General features: G+C 37.7%; 1 protein-coding gene across 5 annotated transcripts in view; it reads right to left on the reverse strand.

Moving 5' to 3' along the window:
- EPC1 (enhancer of polycomb homolog 1) overlaps nt 1–22,386 on the reverse strand; it is a 64,297-nt gene that overhangs the window by 3,844 nt on the left and 38,067 nt on the right. For 3 of the 5 annotated variants that reach the window (XM_031059341.1, XM_031059344.1, XM_031059340.1), the window contains 10 exons: nt 19,502–19,661; nt 17,392–17,537; nt 17,100–17,306; nt 16,579–16,727; nt 15,118–15,274; nt 13,635–13,811; nt 13,434–13,523; nt 13,200–13,348; nt 11,738–12,090; nt 6,161–6,244 (listed from right to left, as the gene is read on the reverse strand). In XM_031059341.1, coding sequence (XP_030915201.1) covers nt 6,161–6,244; nt 11,738–12,090; nt 13,200–13,348; nt 13,434–13,523; nt 13,635–13,811; nt 15,118–15,274; nt 16,579–16,727; nt 17,100–17,306; nt 17,392–17,537; nt 19,502–19,601 — 1,612 coding nt within the window. In that variant the 5' untranslated portion in view covers nt 19,602–19,661. The remainder of the gene's footprint in view (nt 1–6,160; nt 6,245–11,737; nt 12,091–13,199; nt 13,349–13,433; nt 13,524–13,634; nt 13,812–15,117; nt 15,275–16,578; nt 16,728–17,099; nt 17,307–17,391; nt 17,538–19,501; nt 19,662–22,386) is intronic. The other 2 variants (XM_031059343.1, XM_031059345.1) reach the window with 1 other exon arrangement.

Below are 22,386 nucleotides of genomic sequence, written 5' to 3' on the forward strand. Positions count from 1 at the left end.
AAAACGAGAAAATATTGTATCAAAATATGTAGGAATTGTGTATATAAACACATCTACTTTATAAACCTAAACCCCCACCCCCAAAAACTACCACAACAAGTTCCTAAGAGCCTTAATGCACCTTGATGTCAAAAAGGCTGACATCTTCCTAGAAATTTTTGTCCAAACAGCTTCTCTTTTTGTTTGTTTAGTATATAGGCTTTAACTAATACTTTAACTCAAGATATGAAAAAGGGAGAGGGAGAAAGACAGCTCCACCAAAAACTCTTTAAAAACAGATTAAAAAGAATGATTAGGTAGAAATGGCATCACTGTTTTCACCTTGTGAAACTACAGTATCAGCATTATTAGTGAAATAGGCTTATATGCCAAACTTGGCAACTATGCCCCTCACTGACAGCATTCTGAAGGCAGCAAGGGCCTACAACTAAGATTTATGTTTCAATTGAAAACATCAAGTTGGGCATGCAAACAACTGTGCAGGCTACTGCTGTACAGTACCTTTTTTGTTCGTAGCTGCATGTGTACAAGTAACTCCATCAATACCAAATTTCACAGAACTATATCCTTTTCTCTAAAATCTTTGAAAGGTGATTCAGTGCATAACAAGTCAGGCAGAATTTTATCCATTTAACCCACAGGTATAAAACTGACAAAGCATAATTCGTACAGATTGACAAGAGATGCCCAATGGTGCAGCAGAATCATTTCTTGCACTGAAGTTAGTAATTTTTTGTTTTAGTTTGCTTTTCCAAAACAAAATGAAGTATCAGTTTTCAATTTACAAACTGAATCAAGGTTAGAGTTTGAATGCCCCTGCAAAAGATACACTTTTCAGATTTTCCTTCAATTTTATATTCAGATTGTTCCCAAACATGTGCTGTAAATAGTACTCATATTTAAGAATGCACTGGAAGTCACGTTTTTGGAGAAGTTCACTATTGCTTGGCAACAAATCCCTATCACACTTAAGTCCTGTTCACAAATTGAAATTTTTAAGAATCTTTTGTTAATCTACTCCTTCAGGCTTGCTTGCCTGAAGAAAACACATTTATATCAAAACCATAATAATGTCCTGCTTCTGGATACAACAGGATTCTGAAGACCAATTATACTTCATGTATAAACTTGAATAACAAGTCAGTATAAATGGCTGCAATATTTGGAAACATCAGAGCACACACTCCTGAGCATGCATTTTCCTGGTGTATTTCTCTTTTTCTGGTGTTCAAATATTGTTCAAACTACTTCTGGTAAGTACTAGAAATTGCACTGAAATTATGACCAGCAGTTTCCTATTTGAACACTTGAAGCTATAAAATTTTACTCAGTTGTTACATTCACATTACCTTTTTCATAAGTAACATCTTTGAGCAAGTAAAGATGTAGCACTTATTTATACTGCCACAAGCAACAAATTACTTACAATTACTTCTACAGTTCAGTAACACTGCAATATTTTAAAATTATTCCTAGGAGAATATCTTAAAAGTAGCAATCTCACTCATAAATGTCCTTACAAAAAAACCCACAAAAAACCAAAAAACCCAAACCAAACAAACTAGAATTTACTGACCAAATACTCAAGGAGATGACTGTTTAACAAAAAATAAAATTTACGAGTCCTTTAGATTTTTTTTTAAGCTGCCATCTAACACAAGTTAGAGCAAGAAAGCTTTAGCACACAAAAATTAACAGGTAGAAAGCTGAGCAGCAGTAACAGAGGGAGGAAAATGGATATACTGTTCTGGTACTGAGAGATATGTATTGTTTTTTCAAACCCTAAAATTTAGAATCAGCATACATTTAGCCAACATAGTGCCAGTGACATTGAAGGTTCCATTTATTTACTTAGGGTAGGGTTTATTAGGGTGTCCTGTGCAGGGACAGGAGTTGGACTTGATGATTCTGGTGGGTCCCTTCCAACTCAGTAGATTCTATGAACCAAGGTATTTTACTCTGTAGTATAGCACTGTAAATATATTGCTTAGGAATAGATCGCTTAAGTGATATAAACAAAGACAATCCACAGAATGACAAATAAGGGAAAAGAAGGATATGCTGTACCACCATCTTTAACTATGACTAAAACTTCCACCATCATAATCACCTTACTTGTGCCTAGTTAAGTGAAATTAGTAGCTCATTTCAGTTTTCAAGTCCTAAGTATATTTAAGATTCTAGCTATAAAACAGAGCTGAGGTAAACACAGTCACCTGTGTTGGTTTAACCACCTCCAAAATACTTCTTTCTTTTGTAACAGCAGCAAATGAAGCTTACAGAGATGAGCTGTGTTTGTTTAGGAAAGACTATGCTAAATAATGGCTGGAAGCACTCTATTCTTTTGCAAGTGACATTTTGAAAAGCTGCATTTTTGAAATTGTACATCAGTTATTTTCTTTTAAACAGCCTGGGACCCTTGGAACTGTATGCTTCTCAGCACTCTGGAAAGTTGTACAGCTGTCAAAGGAAACAAGTGACAGAAGAACTCTACTACCACCATAACCCTCATCTATATTCCAAATGTTCCTCCTCCACTCAAAAATACTACCTAGAAAATACACTCAAGAACAACTAATTTCAGTTTCTTCAATTTAGGTTAAACACTCAGCAATGTTTTTGCTGCTTCCCTTATTAAAAATAAAAGCCTGACAGACATTTCAAAGTATTATTTCCAACACTATCAGGGGTTTACTCTTAATTTCTGAATCAGCTGCATCTGGTTTAGAAAGGCAATTCTGCTCAGAAAGGGCTGCTGCAGTCTACAGCCTCCTAAAATAATCTGATTGATATTCCTTTTCCATTCCATGGACAGAGATGCTAATGTACCAGAACAGGTTATAGATTGCTATTACATAAGCCAGGTCTTCCCTCTCCATGCTAAAGAAATGCTACACTGAAGGTTTTAATGAGAACATTGCTACTGCAGTGAACTATCCAAAGCAAAATTTCTTCTGAAGACCTGCAAACTAGGATGGCATTACTTTATTCCTCTTCTGTTAAAAGCCATCATGTATTTTGTTTACAATACCACCAGGTTTCTTCCCCTCCTGCTCTCAGACTACAGTCCACATTACATTTCAAGTTGAAAAATAAACATAATGATTGTGAGATATAAGTTGCTGCTGAAAACTGCCATTCCTATGCATGTAAAAACCCATTTGTATGTACTTTACATCAAAGTACTTTCACCTATGTAACCTTACACATTCATTTCCTGTGGCACCCAAGCGTGACTGGAATTGGGGAAATCACATATGCTTAGCACAGTGAAGTCACAGGTGTACTGACTGTACCTCTACATCTGCAGGTAAAAGCCTGAGCTTCTCAAAGAACAAGTCTAAGTTCAGCTGTCTTTTTTTTAAAGAATCAATGCAAACAGAATGTGTTACTGCACAAAAACACAGCTGCTATTAATGTGTTATGTGGCTTGCAGAGAACACTTTCTGCTTGCCTGCAATGTAGCAGTGATGCAACTGCATGGGTACCAAATTCAGCTTCTTGCTAACATCAATTCATCTAAAAAAACCAGTGAATACCCCTAAAAACTTTCTTCCAAAACCTTTATTCTCTCTTCTCATTTTTGTTAGAAAAAAGAGAAAGGTTTTAAAAGCTGTGTCCTTCCATGTGTCAAAAGAAAAATGGCATATGTAGAAGTAGAAAAAATAAATGTCAATGTCTTTTTGTCATACACTGCTCTTCATCTGCCTGGAAAAAAAAAAAAGCAGGCAAGTAGCAAGCCCAGACCTTTTCTGAACATTTAAATCAGTAACCACATTTCTGGTAACTCAGGAGAGTATTGCTACACTACACAGAGTTACAGATTCCTGACATTACCGGAGACCTTCAAGGCTTTAAATAACATTAGTAAAGCAACAGAAAGCCAAGTAACAGCTTGAAGTTTAAAAAGGAAACAAATCACAACAAGGTTTAAAGATGACACGTGAGATTTTAAGACAGGCCCTTATATCAGCAGCCCCAAACAAGGATGCAGTGCTTACAGACTCTTCTCAAACAGCATGCTCCAACCTCAGTCGTCATGGTTCCATCACACAGTAATGACTATTTAATAGTGCAGGATTTACTAAGTTAAACAGTGATGAAACACCCGTTTCATCCACTACATAGAATGACTACATAGTGATGGGTAAAGGGGGAAATCTCAACCATCACTACTAATACACAATAAAAAATAACATAACCAGTTCAGAATCTCTCAACTGTCTTTCACAGCCAGCAGCTGTATCTTGCCACAAAACTTCTACATACTTTCTGAGACACCTTCAGTAATTTATACAAGTCACTTGACTCTTAAGTTAACCTAGCCCAACTCCTTTTCTAACATTAAACATGAAGAACCTTTAAGCACAACTCTGCCTGAAGTTATTCACATCTCAAGATGGTTACCAGAAGATAGGGAACTCTTTACCAAGAGACATAGCTATTTCTTGTTTGTTTGCAGCACACTGTACCAAGTGGTAACATCTCAGCTGAGACAACCTTCAGATCTGAAGTCGGTACATGATGTTATGCTCTTATCCACTTCATTTAAGAGCTTGGGACAACACACACACAAATATTCTGCAACTGTATTGGTGCTGTACTTTGGCAGCAAGGAAATGTTTTTGGGCTTACAGACCAGAAAAGGAATGGAAGGTAGAAGAAAAAAACTACAGGAGTTTTCAGCTTTCAGTACAAGGAATGAAACCCTATACATTACTGATACTGACTGACAGGATAAATGACTCAGTATCTCCTTAGTGACAGCTACAAATTCTGTTTTATTAAAAACTGAGCTATTTCATACTGCACTATAAATGTGTTTTACTACAATCACGTCTATGAGTATCTGTACTTTTTGGGATAATGACATATCTATTTTTTGCTTGAACTAAGCCACTGAATATAATTTTTAAATTGCATGATTCTGTTTACATATCAACCAAATTCTATGGGATGGTGATACTCAGCAGGTATTGCTTTTCAGAGCACAGAGTAACAGTGATACTGTCAGTGGACTTTTCAAAGATCCATAGTTTGCAGCAGTTTTACACTGCAATATAAATATTCTAACAGTGCTCACTGATTGTACCACAGCACTTAACATGTACTAGCCTTACAATGCTGTAGCTTACATTTAGCTTCTCTGAAAACTCAAGTTCTTCCCAGAAGTGGCCAAAACCAGTGGCAAGAGAGTGTCTGTGGGGGGCTGGCTGTGCTATCGGTATGAACAGATGGGCCTTTGTACAATCAACAGCCACAGCTTCTGCTCCTGACTACTGCTGCAAGTTCTACTGGGAGGTGACTCACTTGTTACTTTGCTTCCCTCAAGAAGGAAAATACAGACTCTTTTTAAGTTGACAACAATAACCAGTTTCCTAAAAAACGCAGGGAGCATACCTCAGAAAGCAGAAAATGCATGTGCAAGCTCCTGGTCCCTCTACTGGCATTCTTTTCCATTTCTGGAATGGAAGATGCTCACTAGATTTGCCAGGCAAACTGAGCAAGCTTTGCGGAGTAAACACAATGAACTAGCTAGGTAAGCTTTTTTCTTCTCTAATAAAGTTTTAAAAAATTTAAATACTGAGAGACTCAAACAGCATAATTAAACCTTTTGACAAGTGTTTCAGTCCTGCTAAACATCTTAAGAATTCGATACTTAAAAGCTTAAAAGCTGTTTCATAACAAGTCAAGTATCTGTTCTCAAGAGCAGAAATGATATTTCAGTGGCAAACACTGAAACATTAAGACTACATTAGGTTCAAAGAACTTCTCTAATCCATTTATGAATACTAGATTCCATGATCCTTCCAGTGGAGGTGATAACCATTAAAAAGGTAGTTTTGATCAGAAGAAAGTTCACTTAACTAAAGCTTCCAAACTTTTTCAGGAACTCAATAAACTAGAGAACTGCTAAAGTGTGTGGAAAGATGATATATCATGTTACAATGTCCTCTTAAGGGAAATATATGAGAACATCACATCCCTGCTGTGTAAGACAACAGTTAGTGGTTACTAATGCCAAAGTGCATGCAAAGCAAACATCAATCACAAAGCTAAGTAATCAGAACATCACATTTTTAAATCTGTATCTTATGAAAGATGTTATCTGGCTTACACTGCCTGGTTAAAGATTTTCTACTGTATAGCAAATTCTCACCAGTGAATTCAGAAGATTGGAGAGACTTAGAGCCATCAGTGTGATTTAGTATTTGATGCACCAGGCCCAAAGATGTTTCACTTTCTGAAAAGAAGTTTGAGATGGGTTTTACTTAAACATAGCATCATTACACAATGAGAACACGAATCATTATGCCCTTGATTATTACTGCAACAGCTTTTTATTTCAGCCCAACAGAACTGATGTGTGAAACTCCTAACATCAGAACTGGAGAAATTATAAACTAGATATAATGTCTATGTATGCACTCCCTACTTGGTAGCAGAAGACAGAACATTAATAAGGATTTTTTACTAGCCATTGAATGAAAGCTAGAAAGCTTCCTATGCAATTTTATTGGTCTGCTCATTGCTCTTAAAATGAGTTTCCACCAAAATGTCATGTGCTAGTTGGGTACACACGGTTTACTGCAGTTACAAATGTGACCATCCTGGCATGGGATGCAAGGTGTAACAGCTCCACAAGCCCAGATATCCTCAACTTTGGAGCAAAGTTTTACTCCAACTGAATTTAAAGTGAATGAGAACATCTAGTAAGACTACAAAGTCTTGAAGCCTCTGGAAGTGCTCAGGTGTTTTAAAAAGTACCAACTCTTCTGCATCCACAGTCACATTTACCAGACTAAAGAAGCTTTTTAGTATTTCCTCCTTTAACTAAGTTTAGGATGGGCTATAAACATCTGTTACTCTTGAGGCCATTGCTTTTCAACAAGGATCTCAACAGCTCAGCCACAGATGGGCCAAGACTATTAAATTCCAATGATAATTGGAAGCAGCCATTACAAATTTCAGTATTTTTCATCACCAAGTTTATCCTGTAATGTGAAAGAAGCATTTCAAAAAAGGGAAAACAGTAACACAGAGCAGTGTTGAGAATACTACAGATACAAGGGTTAAATAAAAACATTTAAACACAGCCAGTGATGGCATGAAAGCCATGGACAAGTCCTTCTATATTGCTATAAGGAATTGGCACAAGGATTGAGAAGTTTCCTCCTGTTTCTTTCTGGGAAAAGGTTATCTAAAATCTGGCATCAGGTATAACACCTTAACGACAACATGAAAAAACAGCATAGGATCAGAGTGGTTTGGGTTGGAAGGGACCTTAAAGATCATCTAGTTCCAAACCCTCTGCCATGGGGAAGGACACCTTCCCCTACAGCAGGTTCAAAGCCCCATCCAACCCGGCCTTGAACGCTTCCAGGGATGGGGCTTCCACAACTTCTCTGGGCAACCTCTTCCAGTACCTCACCATCCTCACAGTAAATAATTTCTTCCTACTTTCTTTCAGTTTTAATCAATTCCCCCTTGCCCTGTCACTACATGCTCTTGTAAAAAGTCCCTTTCCATCTTTCTTGTAGGCTCCTTTCAGATACTGGGATGTCCCAGCTAGGTCACCCCAAAGCTTTCTGTTCTCTTCTCCAGGCTGATCAGGTACAGACCCATCAGCCAACATTACATATTTGGGAAATGGAAGCACAGCTCACTACCCTGCTAGATCCCCAAGCATGCAAAATTGCTTTTAAAAAGCAGATTAAGAGGTCTAAAAAAAGCATGCAAGTTTACTGGGGAAAATGTTATTTCTATGGAACTGCCACAGTAGAAGTTACTGAACAGCAATGCACAATTTGCATCACATCACCTATATGTCTAGTTTACAAGAAAATGCAAGGCATTTGACAGTATTCTGGATACCCACAGCTTTTCATATATACTATGTATATTTCATATATACACTCCCAAACACAACACCTAAGAGTAAGACTCCTTCGAAGAGTGATTTCTCAACTCAGTTGAGCAGCTCCAGTCAACTGCCAGCCTCTTTAGCCCTGCCAGCTTTCAGACACTGTTTTCAAAGTGAACCAGCTTCTGGGTGAAGAAGGCAGAAAGGAACAGAATGTAAGACTGCTGCCTGCTCTTAGCAGAGCCTGGGAACCAGTGCTCCAGTATTTCACTAGTGACAGGTATCTCTGCTCTGCTTCCTACACACAAGGCTGAAATGGAATGATACATGTGTGCAGCTTGAAGTGTCTCTAACTTTTGTTTATGAGATCCAAGCATTCAAAAATGTGAATGCAACATATTTAATAGAAAGTCTCCAGCAGAGAGAAGTTTCTTAAGTGATGGAGGTCAAAGACTGCTATTTGCCTGGCAGAACCAAACCAATCAACAGGGGACACAATCACTTCAGCTCAATACTCATACCTACTGTACACTCCATCTCTGAGGATTACGACTGAGAAACCAGACACTGTTCCTTTACTGAAGTAATTCTGCTGCTGAACAAGTCAATTATCCCCAAAAATAATGTTTTAAAGCTCTTGCTTCCTTTTTAGTGGTATTCTGAATAACATGTGTTAAGACCTTTGAATCAGCTCTTCTCACAAGAGGGCAAAGGATACTTTTTCATAATTGTTAAGTAAGATCAGAAGGAACCACCCCCTTCACAAGTGATGCTACTTGGCCACTTGCTCCTGCTGCCAAAGTCTAGCCTTCAGCACACCACAAGTGCTCAGGTAACCTAGAAGGGATTTCAAGACACCCCTTTCAGTTTACACACAAAATCTGAATGCAACAACTTCCACACATCCTTAATACTGAGTATTCTGGAAGCCAGAATCAGAATAAATTGCATTTCTTCAGGATCAAAGGTAATTCAAAATGATTATAAAATACTCAGCTCTGGGGAAACCTCTCTCTGATTTTCAGGATGAAAATCAAGGCTCCCTGTAGCCAGAGAAAGGTATGTTACAGCACAGCTTTTGTAACATACCCTCTCATTAACAGAAGACCTGAGATACCATCTCAACCTCACGGCCCTGTTGGCCACCTATAACAGACCCAAGGAAAGTATTTCCACAGCAGCTGCTCCATGTCAGCAGCATGTCTGCATCATGCAAAGCAGAAAAAGCTCAAGACTTTCTTAGTAGGGAAACCAAACCCACTCATGTGATGGCACATCATAAACATGGCAACATGACCACCTCTGTTGGTCACCACAGAATCCCAGGATGAACATCTTAAAAGTAAAACAGCTTGACCACAACTTACAGTAGCAGTAAAAGGATAATATGACTTAAAAATACAGACTTATTAATAGACATTTTCTGACAAAAGACCAATTGCCACTTCAAAAACCTAAAAGGCAAAGAGAAACAAACCTAAAATATCCACACCACAAACTCCCAGCTTTAGAAACAACTAAGAAAAACCAAAAAGGAAACCCTACAGAGTTGTTAAGCTGCAATAGTAACTACTACAAAAACGTCAGTAGGGCTGCTAGATACCTGAGGTTCTTTACAGGATTGGCTACAGAAAGAACAAAGACAGAACTCAGCAGCTGCAGCCCCACTGACAGGCAGCTCTGAAGAAGTCAGACTGAGACATGAGACATTTGAACATGCCTGTGATCTGTACAGACAATGTATCTCACAGAATCCTTTTACAAAATGGAAAAAAAAAACCACTAAAACCACACTGGTATCAAGATAGAGCAGATTATGCTCCTTACAAACATTTACACCTGAACAGGTGATCAACAGCAAACCACACACACACAGACTTATATACACTCCAATGCCACAAGAATCACAATTAAGATTATATATAATTATATGGATACAATCTATCTGGTTATGTTAATAACAAGTGACTATCCAAAGACTCTGGTAACCAATTTAAAGTATACCTACCAATTCAGACAGCTGTATTTTTTTATTGAACATTCAATTTCTGTATCAAATCCTAGCAAAATTATGAAACTGAACTCCACATTTGTATTTTGAAAAGCTTGGAATACCTAAATATTTTTCACAGAATTCCAAGCACAAATGAATGTATTATACCAGGTACTTACACTAGTATGTATTATTTTCCCACAGGCTTCAATATGCAACCACACAATTAAAACCTTCTATGGGATTCATCACTATAAATAATTCTATTTAATTCCTAAATGATGTAGACAAATATCCTTACCATGTATTTCAGGGAAAAAACACTCTAAAAGCATGTGTGTGTGTTTATTCATACAGACACACACACAGACATGAACTTTAAACTCCATCAGCCAATTTTTCAAGTCTATGTGACTTTCAGATGTAAAGCACTGTCCATGAATACTTTGCAGTATATTTACAGTCTATTCAACACACATTAGTTTTGTTTTCACTCTCCTCATCTGGCTACCATTTATCACAGTTCAGCCTGACCACCAGACAGAGAATGCCCTCACTGACTTCTGGACTTGTTTTACTGATTCAAACCAGTGAAAGAGCAGAATTTAAACACCAAAAGCCACACTAAGATCACAAACCATAAGAACCATCAGTTTTAGCCCTAGTACACTTCCAGCAAGAAGAACCATGAAAGAAGAAAGGGGCATGGGGACAAGGACCTATTTCTAGGACATGGAGAAGAGGCATGAAATAAAGCAGGAAACAACTGCTGCTCACTAACTCTACAAGTGCAAGGAGAAAAAATTTTTAGGAAAAAGCCTCAAAACATGATACAGGAGGGAAAGTATATAACATAGTGGCACACAGAAGATTAAAGTTATTTGATAACCAGTGTAACAGTCTTTGAAGCAAATCACAAAACAACCCACAACTTACTTAGTTTATTAGGTATATGCATCTCTGCTCATCACACTCCTACATTATCAGGTTTTCTGATTGATTTCCAAAGCCATAATTTAAAATGGCAAGGAAAATATGATTCTAGATACTCCTTACAAAACCATGGTGAACTTCTAAGATTGTTTTATATAAAAAATGACATCACTTTAACCTTCTATATAAAGATGACATTTACAGTAAGTAACTCATGAATTTTGATGAGTTGGTAAGTTCCATTCTAACCACGTAAATACCACTCTTCCAGTGAGAAGAAGCAAGAGTGATGCTATCCAATAGTGTTCCAATTAAAAACCACTAACACATCACATTTTTTCAGAGTCAGATCCTCAAATCTGTAATTAGGTTCTATAAGATGTAATCTGCCACTTGCTGACAAGATGTAGAGGTGATTAGTCAAAGAATTTTGCTAAGCATAAGCAGATGTATCAGTGAGGGTGGGCTAGATACTTCTTGGCTGGGAAATGCCATTTAAGCTCATTTAAGTTCAAGTAAGAATTCATAGCATGCTGGGACTCTAAATGCAAACAATCTACCTAAACATTTCCCATCACTGCCAGACCTTGTACAAAAAAAACTTTGGTACATTATATTTATATTAAAATTTCAACTAATATATTTTTAATTTCAAAAAATCCAAATTTTCAGTGACCTTAAACCCTGCACAATACTGTTGTTTCACCTTTTATGTTTCGACAATTGCAATTACATACCGTTGTAGCATTTGTATAAATCTCAGATGCAGTACACTACTGTTAGCAAAAATGCAAATAAATTCAACGTAGCAAAAAAAGATACACTTGAAGATATGCTGTCACCATCAAAATCGACCACAATGTAAAATATGGATGACCTAATGATATTCTGGATTTTCTGGAATAAGTTTAAAACTTCTAGAAGCAAGTTTGTTAAAATAGACATACCAATATGTGCTGAACCACTGCTACTTTTACTTTGTATAGAGGTACTGCATGTCTGGGTCCCGGGTTGTGCTGTGCCTGTTCGATTTAAACCCCTGTATAATTTCCTACAGGAGAGTTCATCATTGTCACTGTCATGTAGGGATGGTGTCCGAGGCCTAAAATGCCGCCATCTACATGATTTGATATTGACTAGTATCTGACTGAGGTCTTTTGAGAAAGATTTGTCCGAGGTATTTGTTTCTGAGGTATTGGCAAATTGACTGATTGAAGAGTGTTGTGATGAGGAAAAGCTTTCCAAATCCAGGTGATGAAATGCACTATCGTAGTCCGAATGCGCTCTGTCTAGTAGCACCCTAAAATCAGAACAGCACAAATTAACAGCGGCAAGGAAACACCAAGGAAGTCATCAGTTTGATATGTGTGCTTGTGGATGATTAAAGGACAAAAGCTACACAAAAGTGTTGTAGAACAAGCCAACACACACATACACACTCCCCTGACACAATGCATGACCATCTATTATTTCACAGTATTTAGGTATTTATTTAGGTATATTGCTAGCTTCTATTGTCTGAAGAAGAGCTGAGGTACAACATGACATTTTTATTAAAGACACTTCAACAACACATCATTAAACCAAAAAGACCTAGAGAAAAACACTGCTTAAGTAAAAAGTGATTAATATGTCCTCCTAAAGTAACTTCATTTCCAAAGCCTTACTCCCATATACAGTGACTATACCTACAACCATCCCAAAACAATAGGGATGTTACACATTAACATCCAAATCCCCTTGGAAACCACCCAGTAAGAGCCATCAGATTTCATTCCAACTCTGTTGATTGGCCAAGCCGGCTTACTAATAATATGTGGAGAGGTGCTAAGCATAAATTTGAAGTGCAGATCACATCCTTACTTTTCATAAAAATTTAATACAAATGTACTATTTTCTTAAAGACATCACATACTTACACACTCAACCATTTATAAATTGTTTTTGGTAAAGGTAGTTAAAAGCAAAATGACTGAAATAAGTAATTATTTGATATTCTTCACAATGTTTGAAATTTAACAGTTATTATCTTTTCTAAGCATCTCTCCCAAAATCACCCAATACTGTCTAAACTCTGAAAAGCATCTTTTGTAAAATACTATTTTTGTATCTTGAAATGCCACTATTTGAGGATAATTATGCTAACAATTTAAAAACAAACCAATCACAACTGAAGATACACACGCATTTTCATGCCAAAAATGGGAATGCAAGCAATAGAAAACCCCGAGAACTATTTATAAAACATTACTAAAACAGTTTCCACTAGTGTATGGAGACATTAGCAAGCTAATCTCCCTGTGATGTCTCCAATTTTTTAATTTTTGGGGTTTTTTTAGACTTTTTCTTCTTTGCATCTTACTGATCTAATTTTCTTTTTAAAAACAGCAACAATTACACAGCACTTACCTTCCACCACGGCCAACCCGTCTCCGTGCAAACCCAATACACCTCTGGGGGACAGTGAGGGTGGTTAAGCAGTATCTGTAACGCACATCTCCTAATCTTCCCTCCTTAGGGCTACTCCACGGCCAGTTGCCAGGTTGGTCTAAATGAGGCTTAAAATAATTTTAAACAATTAAACACAAGATGTTTTCACACAGTGACACTCTGTCTTACAGTGCACAAGGAAATTCTACTTACAGCATAGTACTGACAGCCTGCTTTCCTACGGAAGGCAAAAGGACCATCAGGATCATTTTCTTCCTCAGCCTCCGAAGAACCAGACAAAACCTTTGAAGAGGGGATGAGGTGAGAGTGGTGTATGAGGAGAGGTATTACAAAATTCCTGAGTTTTACTTCTGCTCTTTCCCAAAGAGCAGCACAAAACACTAGAGGTCCTACCTGGGAAAGAGGTTCATCATCTGAGCTAGGAAAATCATATTGATTCAGATCTTTAGCATTAAAGACTGGCAGTGCAGCAGGACTTGTCTGTTGAGGAGTAGCAGCAGCAGACGAAGGTAAGACTTTTGGCTTCTTCTCATACTTTCTTTTGGGTCTAATAACATCAGTTTTATCTTGCTGCAAGGAAAATGAATGCAGTGTAAAATTACACACAAAAGAAAGTTACATTAAAATAGGAGTTTACTTAAACTCCTGTGTAAGCAAGTTAACAACATGAATTCATCTCTCTACCATGTTCTAGTTAAACATGCAGTCATTTCAGAGTGTCTGAATTTGATTTCCAGTAACTGAGACACTGAACAGACAACGTGGAATCAAACACTGTTTGCTCTATCTGTGGTAGGTAACTCACTAGCAGTTAAGGTAACAGTACTACTTTGGAGAAGGAGACCAAAATATATATAATGATATCTAGGGGGCACCTTTTTTATTTCCTAGCATTTTTAATTGACAGCCATTTATGCAGTGTCAGGGTATAAGTAAGTACCAAGCAATGGTACTTAGGCAAAAATAGACTTGTCGAAGATACCTATAATCTTGCAAAGATCTCTAAAAATTAAACACGTTTCCCCATACTATGCAAAGTCAAGTTTAAGAGTATTTCCCAAGTTTGTAAGCTGTGAGACACTGCGCTGATCCAAAATCACTGATAAGCAAGTACACAACAGCAATCACAAGGACAATACTTTACTACCAGTGGAAGAATTCACTGATCAAAGCCACCTTTTCAAATTCAGAACAGACTCTGGATATCCTTCAGTTATAAGTTGCCTTGGTTTAAAATTCAAATTATACCTCAGCCTTTATCCTGTGTCACCTGACCTATTTAACATGCTCAGCTGTTCGCACTGTAGCTATGGTTTGTATGACACAAAATTAAAGCCTGCAGGGAGAAAAGTACTTGTCAGCTGTCTAAATCAAATAAGATTATTTGATATTTTACTTAAACATTAAACCAAATATATACAGCAGGGGGAGAATTATCAATGGATCGTATTTCAGAAACAAAACAAACCCTAACCCTCCATATTGAAGTAACTACATAACTTAGAACAACACATGGTATTCACATCATTAGTTCTCTCTTCATACAATGCCTAAGGATAATAAATACAGTTTTGTTCAGGACATCCCAGCTTTACAGACAGTAGTAAAGAAAAATGTTTCCATCTTCCTGAATAAGAACACAATTGCATGTATCCTTTTATCTGTAGTTCGTCTGTACTTCCTTTATTTCTGTGTTGAGGAATGCTGGTAATCTGTTATCCTTGAAACTCCAACAGAACAAAGCCATTTTATTTCACTTGCAGCTTTGCTTCCCTATTGCCAGTTCCAAAAAGATTCCTCCCTCCTCCAATCCTAAAATGGTGTATTTTGTACACTTCACAGCACAAACAGTAACTCGGCTACTGACATGACTTACTTTAACTTTATATTCTTTCAGTTCCATAGCTTCTTGGTGTTTAAAAGAACTGCTGTTAGTCACAGGAATAATGGGAATAGCATAGGTGGGTTTCAGCGGCTGCCGCTGAGCCATGACTTCAGACATGATCTCTCCACTGTAGTCACCCAAATTATACCTGAAATCAGAATAAATTTTATTTGTTGGAGTACAATATCCATCTGGTAAAAAATTGAGAGAAACAAATTAATACTTGCAACCTGGGGTAAAAGGAATATCCAGTATATCAGCAATAAGTGCAAAAAGTATTATTCCAGAGAAGGAGATGAATAACACAGCAAATTCACTGCAGTGAATAATGCTGACAGATAAAAAAGGACAACTATTCTGTAAAGCATCTCCAAAAGGTAGTACTGTAAAGAAAAGGAGAGGATTACTCACCCCTTTCCTTGGGGACTGGTACCAGTTAAAGAATTTATCACTCAAGAAGTTTTAACAGTGAAACAGAATGTCTTATTCATGAATCCTCCTTCTTTTGTGTTACAGAGTACTTTCCAATAAGCAGATCCATGAAACATTACATTTTAAGTCCTGTCACAAATGCTGAGTTGAAATACAGTTCTCTACTCTGTGGGAGGGATTTGAGTCTTTCCTCTATTCAATAGCTTATTTCCTTTAAAAAGCAACTGGAAAAATCTTCCTGATTTCTCTTCCCTCTGCTTCTGCTGCAAATGCTCAGGGCTTAAAAGAAGTGCCCTGATAGAGCCAATTGAGCTTGTCTCCCTAAAAACCCAGACTAAGAAGTCAGTTCTGCAGTTTTAAGGTACTGACTCAGAACATTTGCTTTTAAGCATGGACACTTAAGCTAGAAAAGTCTATTCAGATTCTAAGTATCAACCTAAAGGACAACTCCACACTACAACTGTGATCTTCAGTCAACAGGGAAAGTGACACTTGGCAGAGCATTTGGTCCACAACACAGACAACAGGATGGCAAAAGAAGCACTAGCTGGAGATGACTCTCTCATTTAATGCTGCATGAAATGCTTGTTTTCCTCAAGAGGGTATTAGATCAAGCTTTTCCCACAAAGAATAGAGATCATTAAATCAAAGAAGAATGGCATTGATTGAAACTGGCCTTAAAAATAGCTGGGATTGCCATAATCTACATACTTAACACACAATTTCAAATGACTTTGCTTGAAACTATGAGCTCTCTTCTGGTATAATATACAGAGTAGATACCTAAGTTTGAAAGTATCTACACATGTAATAAAACAATGTAGCTTAACATGACAGTAACTCTCCCTTAATAAGTAACTTCCTAATGTCTTATTTTTCTCCATAGGCAAATATGAATATGCTATCCTGTAGATGTGAAACAGTCTGAATTATTTTAAAAATCTCCCACTGTTCAAATATTTGCAGCAATCCAAATATAGTTTCCAAAGCTTTCTGCAGCAAATTTTCAATAAACATTACCTCTTTTCCATAATTTCCAGTGTTAAATGCAGCAACTCTCTCTTGCTTTTTTCCCTCCTTTTTATCATCTCCAGGATGGTTACTGCACGACTCAGATCTCGACGCAGCTTCAGCATCTTCTCGTAAGAAGCTTCATCATTTTTCCGATTCTGTAGATACATAAAACACGTATTTCCCCACATCATTCAAGTTAAATAATCTGAATTAAAGTAAGTTACAAATATTTAGGTATATTAAAAAAAAAGTCACATGCTAAACCAAAGAGAAGCATGTGCATGTTATCAATGATACACAGCTTGCCAATACCCTAAGTAGGTTTAACAGTAAATTTAGTGAAAAAGTGAATATAAACTTTCATTCAATAGTGCAACTAAAGCCATTTCATGTTTTTTGCCCTTGCAAATTAAAAACAGAACATTCCATTTTTTATTATGTTGTAAATTTTTTCTTTAAATAAGCAACTTCTGCAAAGAGGGAGAATTAAAAGAAAGAAAAGCTGAGGGAGGCACTGATACACTTACTTTTCGTGTTTGCATCTTTTCTGTTCGTCTTCTAAAAGCAACGTAAGGGTCATTTGTGCTGGAGCCATCTCGTTTTTCCTGCTTCACTGCTGGAATAAGTGAAGGACCTCGACAATTTTTCCTCTTTTTAATCCAGTACTCATATACTTCTCTGATCAATTCATCATCTTCCTTTAGCAACAGCTTGGCCTCTTGCAGGCTGACTGGCTAAATGTAAAACCCAGCATGTCACTTTCATACAGTAATACATAGAGCGTGTATTTCAAATTCTTTATTCAAAGTACCGTTGTACCTGCTGACCGCTGCCCTTTTCTAGTCTGTCTATCATCTCCTCGAATTGCAAAGGAGAGATGTCCATTCTTTTCTTCAGCTTATTCACAAAGATCTCATCTTCCGAATCCAAGTCATAATCTGGCTGCTCAGCATCCAAACTAAAAGCTAAATGATACAGTCAAAGTTAAAGTTAGTTTTACAACAAAAATGAATTGTTCTAATAGCACCCACAGCACACACCACACTTCTCAAGAGAAAACCAAAGTTATTTGTTTGAATGATGTAATAATGCTACTTCCACATGGATGTAAACATTGAAGTTTTTTCCTTGAAAAAAAACTACCCTGTTAAAAATGAGGCATAAAAGTTCACATCTTGTTATAGTTTTGTTAACCAATGAAAACTTATTAGTGGTTAAACCAACTAACAGATTACTGCCTCACTGCTTCAGTAAGACATTTATAGATTCATTAAGATCTTCAATGCTGCCAAGCATTCTGGAGTTTTATGTATTGTACAATCAGCAGTTCAGATTTCAGCCCAAACACACATCAAAGGTATTCCTAGCAAAGCATGTGCAGCCTGTATTACAATGATCTTCACATATTCCCATCAATGATTTCTGTGATGCAGATGAGTCAGATACACTGGCCCAGCATGATCTACCCTATGTAGCAAAGGATCTCCAAATACAAGTAATGTCTTGCCGAATGCAAACAACTGTTTGCCATGGTATCCTATGAAAATGCATCACTGCATTTGAAATGTGACTCCCTAGTTCTCATGCCTCATTCAAATTGCTCTGGCTGGTAAGAGACACAAATTTCTTTCCAAGTGCACATGTGAAAACACATATCCATTTTTAATAAAGAAATAGGTAGAATACAGTGCAGCTTAAAACTGACAATTCTGGCTGTTAGAACAGCCAGATAAGGAAAATAAGAATGAGAAGTACAACCTTAATATCAGCATGGAAGACTGCTAGTATGAAGGAAGAACTTTTTTACAATGAGGGTGGTGAAACACAGGTTCCCTGAAAACTGGTAGATGCCCATACCTGGGAACATTCACAGTTAGGCTGGCTCTGAGCAACTTGATAAAGCTGAACCCCCCTCATTGCAGGGAGCTTAGACCTAGGTGAGCTTTAAAGGTCCCTTCCAACGCACACTATTCTACAATTCAAATATTTTAAGCAATTACTGAGGATCAGAATGACATACAAGTCTAGCATTTAACCAAAGTTAATTAGGCATGAGATATGTTCACATAGCACAGATACTACTTTTCCAATTCTGCTTATTACACCATACAACAGAATTCTGCAACAGACTGTATTTTTCATAATTTTTCCAAAGGTATCTAAAGGAATGTGGTGCTCACATGAAGGGTCATATCCATAGCAAAGAGCTGCTATCTTCCAACAAAACCACAACAAATTTGCAAGCCATCCCTCATCTGCTTTTAGACATAGAATACTTCCACCAATCATAGGCAAATAGAAATACTTCTACTGCTATTGTCATTTCTGGTTGGCTCCCCAATCCACTCAACAGCCATTTCATCCTGGAGATGCTTAAGGGACAGGTATACTGTTTCTTAGGTATGCATTATGTATTTTCCTCTTTAAGTAAACTTGTATCTGTGCTTGCTAACAAATCTAAATTTCCCTCTGAACTGTTACTACTGAACAAGAATTAAACATATTTCTTTATCAAGTAGAATTTTTTCAACATGTTGAAAAATAAATTCTCAGAAATCAGTCTTGATGGGAGCTCAGACGTTTATGAATAATGTCTTAACTACTAGTAAAATTAAATTCTCACAGAATCACAAAGTTGGAAGAGACCTTCAAGATGGAGTCCAACCCAAGCCCTAACACCTCAACTAAACCATGGCACCAAGTACCACATCCAATCTTTTTTTAAACACATCTAGGGATTGTGACTCCACCACCTCCCTGGGCAGAAAATTCTACTACTTTATCACTCTTTCTGTAAAAAACTTTTTCCTAACATCCAACCTATTATTTCCCTTGGCACAGCTCAAAACTGTATCCTCTCCTTCTGTCAGCTGCTGCCTAGAGAAAGCAGATCCAATGCAGACTTCAATGAATGAGTTACTTTACTTACGCTGTATGTGAATCAGCTGCTTTGGCATTTTAAATTCTCCAGGATATATAGATTCATAGTATGCAATATTACTTTCTGCTTCTGGAACCGGTATAACCATGTTATCCCTCTTCTCTCCATAGACTTGTTGTGCTGAGATAGCCCGCTGCAAATGATGTTCCTATTAAAAAAAAAATAAAGTGAAATGAAAACCTGAGAAAACATTTCCAGAACTCAGCCTCGCTCAGGTTGAAGGAGGTATTCCTCTGCAAATGCTCTCTGCAAAGCCCTGAGCTGAAGAGTGGACGCTGCCCGGGCTGGAGGTTCCCCGGCAGGTGGCGCTGTCCCCCTGCACACCCCTCACACCCCGCAGCTTCCCGACTCCCCCAGGCCTGCCGGCGCTCCTGGCACACCGAGACACGCAAACCGTCTGCTAATCCATCAAGAGAGACGCTTAAGACTGATTAGACATAGAGTATAACAAGTAGTTGCAGACAGATATTGACGACAGTACTATTCTGTAGTTGCCTTGGCCATTTATTGCCAGTAATGCCAGAAAACCACAGAGGCGGCTTTGCCATCATTGCCAATGAACAGCAATGATTTCTACCCAGCGAATAACTCCTAAAGACGTTCTCATTTATTGCAATGCTTCTCATTATCCTCCCTTTCCTTCTCCTAATCCATCAAAAAACAGTAAAAATGCAATCCATTCTCCCCATAGTTCTGTCAAGAGAGCAAGCAGTATCAACAGGGTTCATACAGTTACTAACAGAAACCACACGGATGTGCGCATGTCTTTAGGTGGCTTACCAACAATACAACAAGGTATTTTTTTCCTTATTAGCAGTGTTGGTTTCCTAAGTTTCTATTCTGTTCCTCCCCAGGTGCTCAGTAAACCAGTGCTACAATAGTTATGCCAACACATCTCTCAGTGAGATGCTGCGAAATACTCGAAACACTGAAATACTCGAAAGCAGGAACTGCAGCAAAAGGGCAGCAGTAGATAGTTGGTTTCAACACTGAATGTGTGATGTTTATCCATATGATCTTATCTTTGGCTGTCTGACTTCAATTTAAGTACTTTGGTACAAGAAGAGCAACTAAGATCTTCTGTCTAAACTTTATAAAAAGATAAATAATCAAGAAGGTTATAAAATAGGCTTTATTGTAAACTGCAAGGTTGACACAGCCTGAAATTCAACTGGGTTCTAACATGTAATTCTGCTGAAAGAATTCACAGGATTTGAGCCTATCTTCACACAAGCTACAGACATTATCTCACATCTGTCCCCTAGTTAAAAAGCTTCTTCATGGAAAGGACCAATCATGAGAACAAGGCATAGCAGAGCTGCAAGCAGAACTCACTGCACTGGTTTTGACCTGCAGCATTTGTTAAGTCCAGACATACACATCACCCAGGAGGTGTGGCAGCATTCCTTCCTGGGTACGGACAAACTAAGTTATTTTCTACCTTTTACTGAACTACTGCTGTCAGACACCTCAATATTTTGTAAACTGTAATAATTCTTCAGGATTACACAGCTACAACTTATTGCCTAACAGGGACCTAAGCTTTATCTTCATATAGCCAGTAGGATTCTGCATCAAATAGATAATAATAGCCAATGTTCATTTAGTTAAGCAAACACTTACTGGTTTTATAATAATATTAAGGGTTCATGGTGTCTTTATCCCAGCTTGTGTTTCTAAACACCAAAAAACTGCTTTATTTCAGAGAAAAAAAGGATGTCATACACTAAATTAAGATTCCAATTTCTCTGATCCACCTCTGACATGGACACAACTAGTAAGTACCAGTAGCCTATAGTTCTGTACTAACAGGTTAAAGTTACCTGTATTTAAAGAAATCTTAACAGTATTCTTAAAACAAAAGCACAAATCGCGGTTTTTCCTTTCATCCCAATTACAAAAATTTGTGAGCAGAGTCTTAGCAGTGCCACATATTATAAAAAGCAACTGGATGAAATTTCTCCCACTGAAAAAAGCAACCCTGCTTGTTAATTGTTCATATCAATTTCAATTCACCTCAAAAGACACTCCATTAAACAGAAGAAACTAAGCAGACAAGGCAACTTCCCCTTACGCTTCCATGCATTAAAGTTTTCACTTACTTGGACAAACCCAAAAGAGCAACTTTGCCCCAAACTTCAGTATCTCAGCTGGTGGCTCAGCACATCTCTCTCATTCCTGGTAATTGAGGTGGGTTGAGTGCTGGCCCAATACCAGGGCATTCACTAGAATTATTTACTCATTTTATGCTGTGAGATAAGAATTAGGAGATGGGCAAAAGCAAGCTCAAAATTTTGTATAAAGAGTATAAAGAAAACTTTATTAACAGAACTAAAGAATAACACGAATCAGGATAGACCTTCAGAACACTTCTCCCCCCAGCTCTCCCTCCTTTACCACTGACAACAAAAAGGTTCAAAATTTGGTATTTTCAGTCAGTTTACCACTTTTAAAATAATCTTTCTTCAGTTCACTTAGGGAGAGGAGTCTCTCCTGCCATGCCATGGAGACTTTTCCACAACACACAGTTCTCTCATGTTTTAATTTTCACAAATAGCAGCCACCCGGAAACCTGCATGGCGAAGTTCCTCCCATGGTTTGGTAGAATTCCCACAACTACTACTACCATGGGTCATCTCAGCTTATTGGGGTGCAACTTTAAGGATGAGCTGTTCTAATATAGAAACAAAAGTTCTCTTCTATTATCTCTAGTAACAGAGGTTTTCAACAAAGGGGACACTAGCTCGGTTGGTTAGAGCAGCATGCTGATAGTGCCAAGGTTGTGGGACGCATCCCCAAATGGACCATTCACTGAAGAGTTGGACTCGATGACCCTTGTGGGTCCAACAAGGTTGTGGTTCCAACTCAGAATA

This window comes from Geospiza fortis, unplaced genomic scaffold (genome assembly GCF_000277835.1).
Source record: "Geospiza fortis unplaced genomic scaffold, GeoFor_1.0 scaffold75, whole genome shotgun sequence".
NCBI lineage: Eukaryota > Metazoa > Chordata > Aves > Passeriformes > Thraupidae > Geospiza > Geospiza fortis.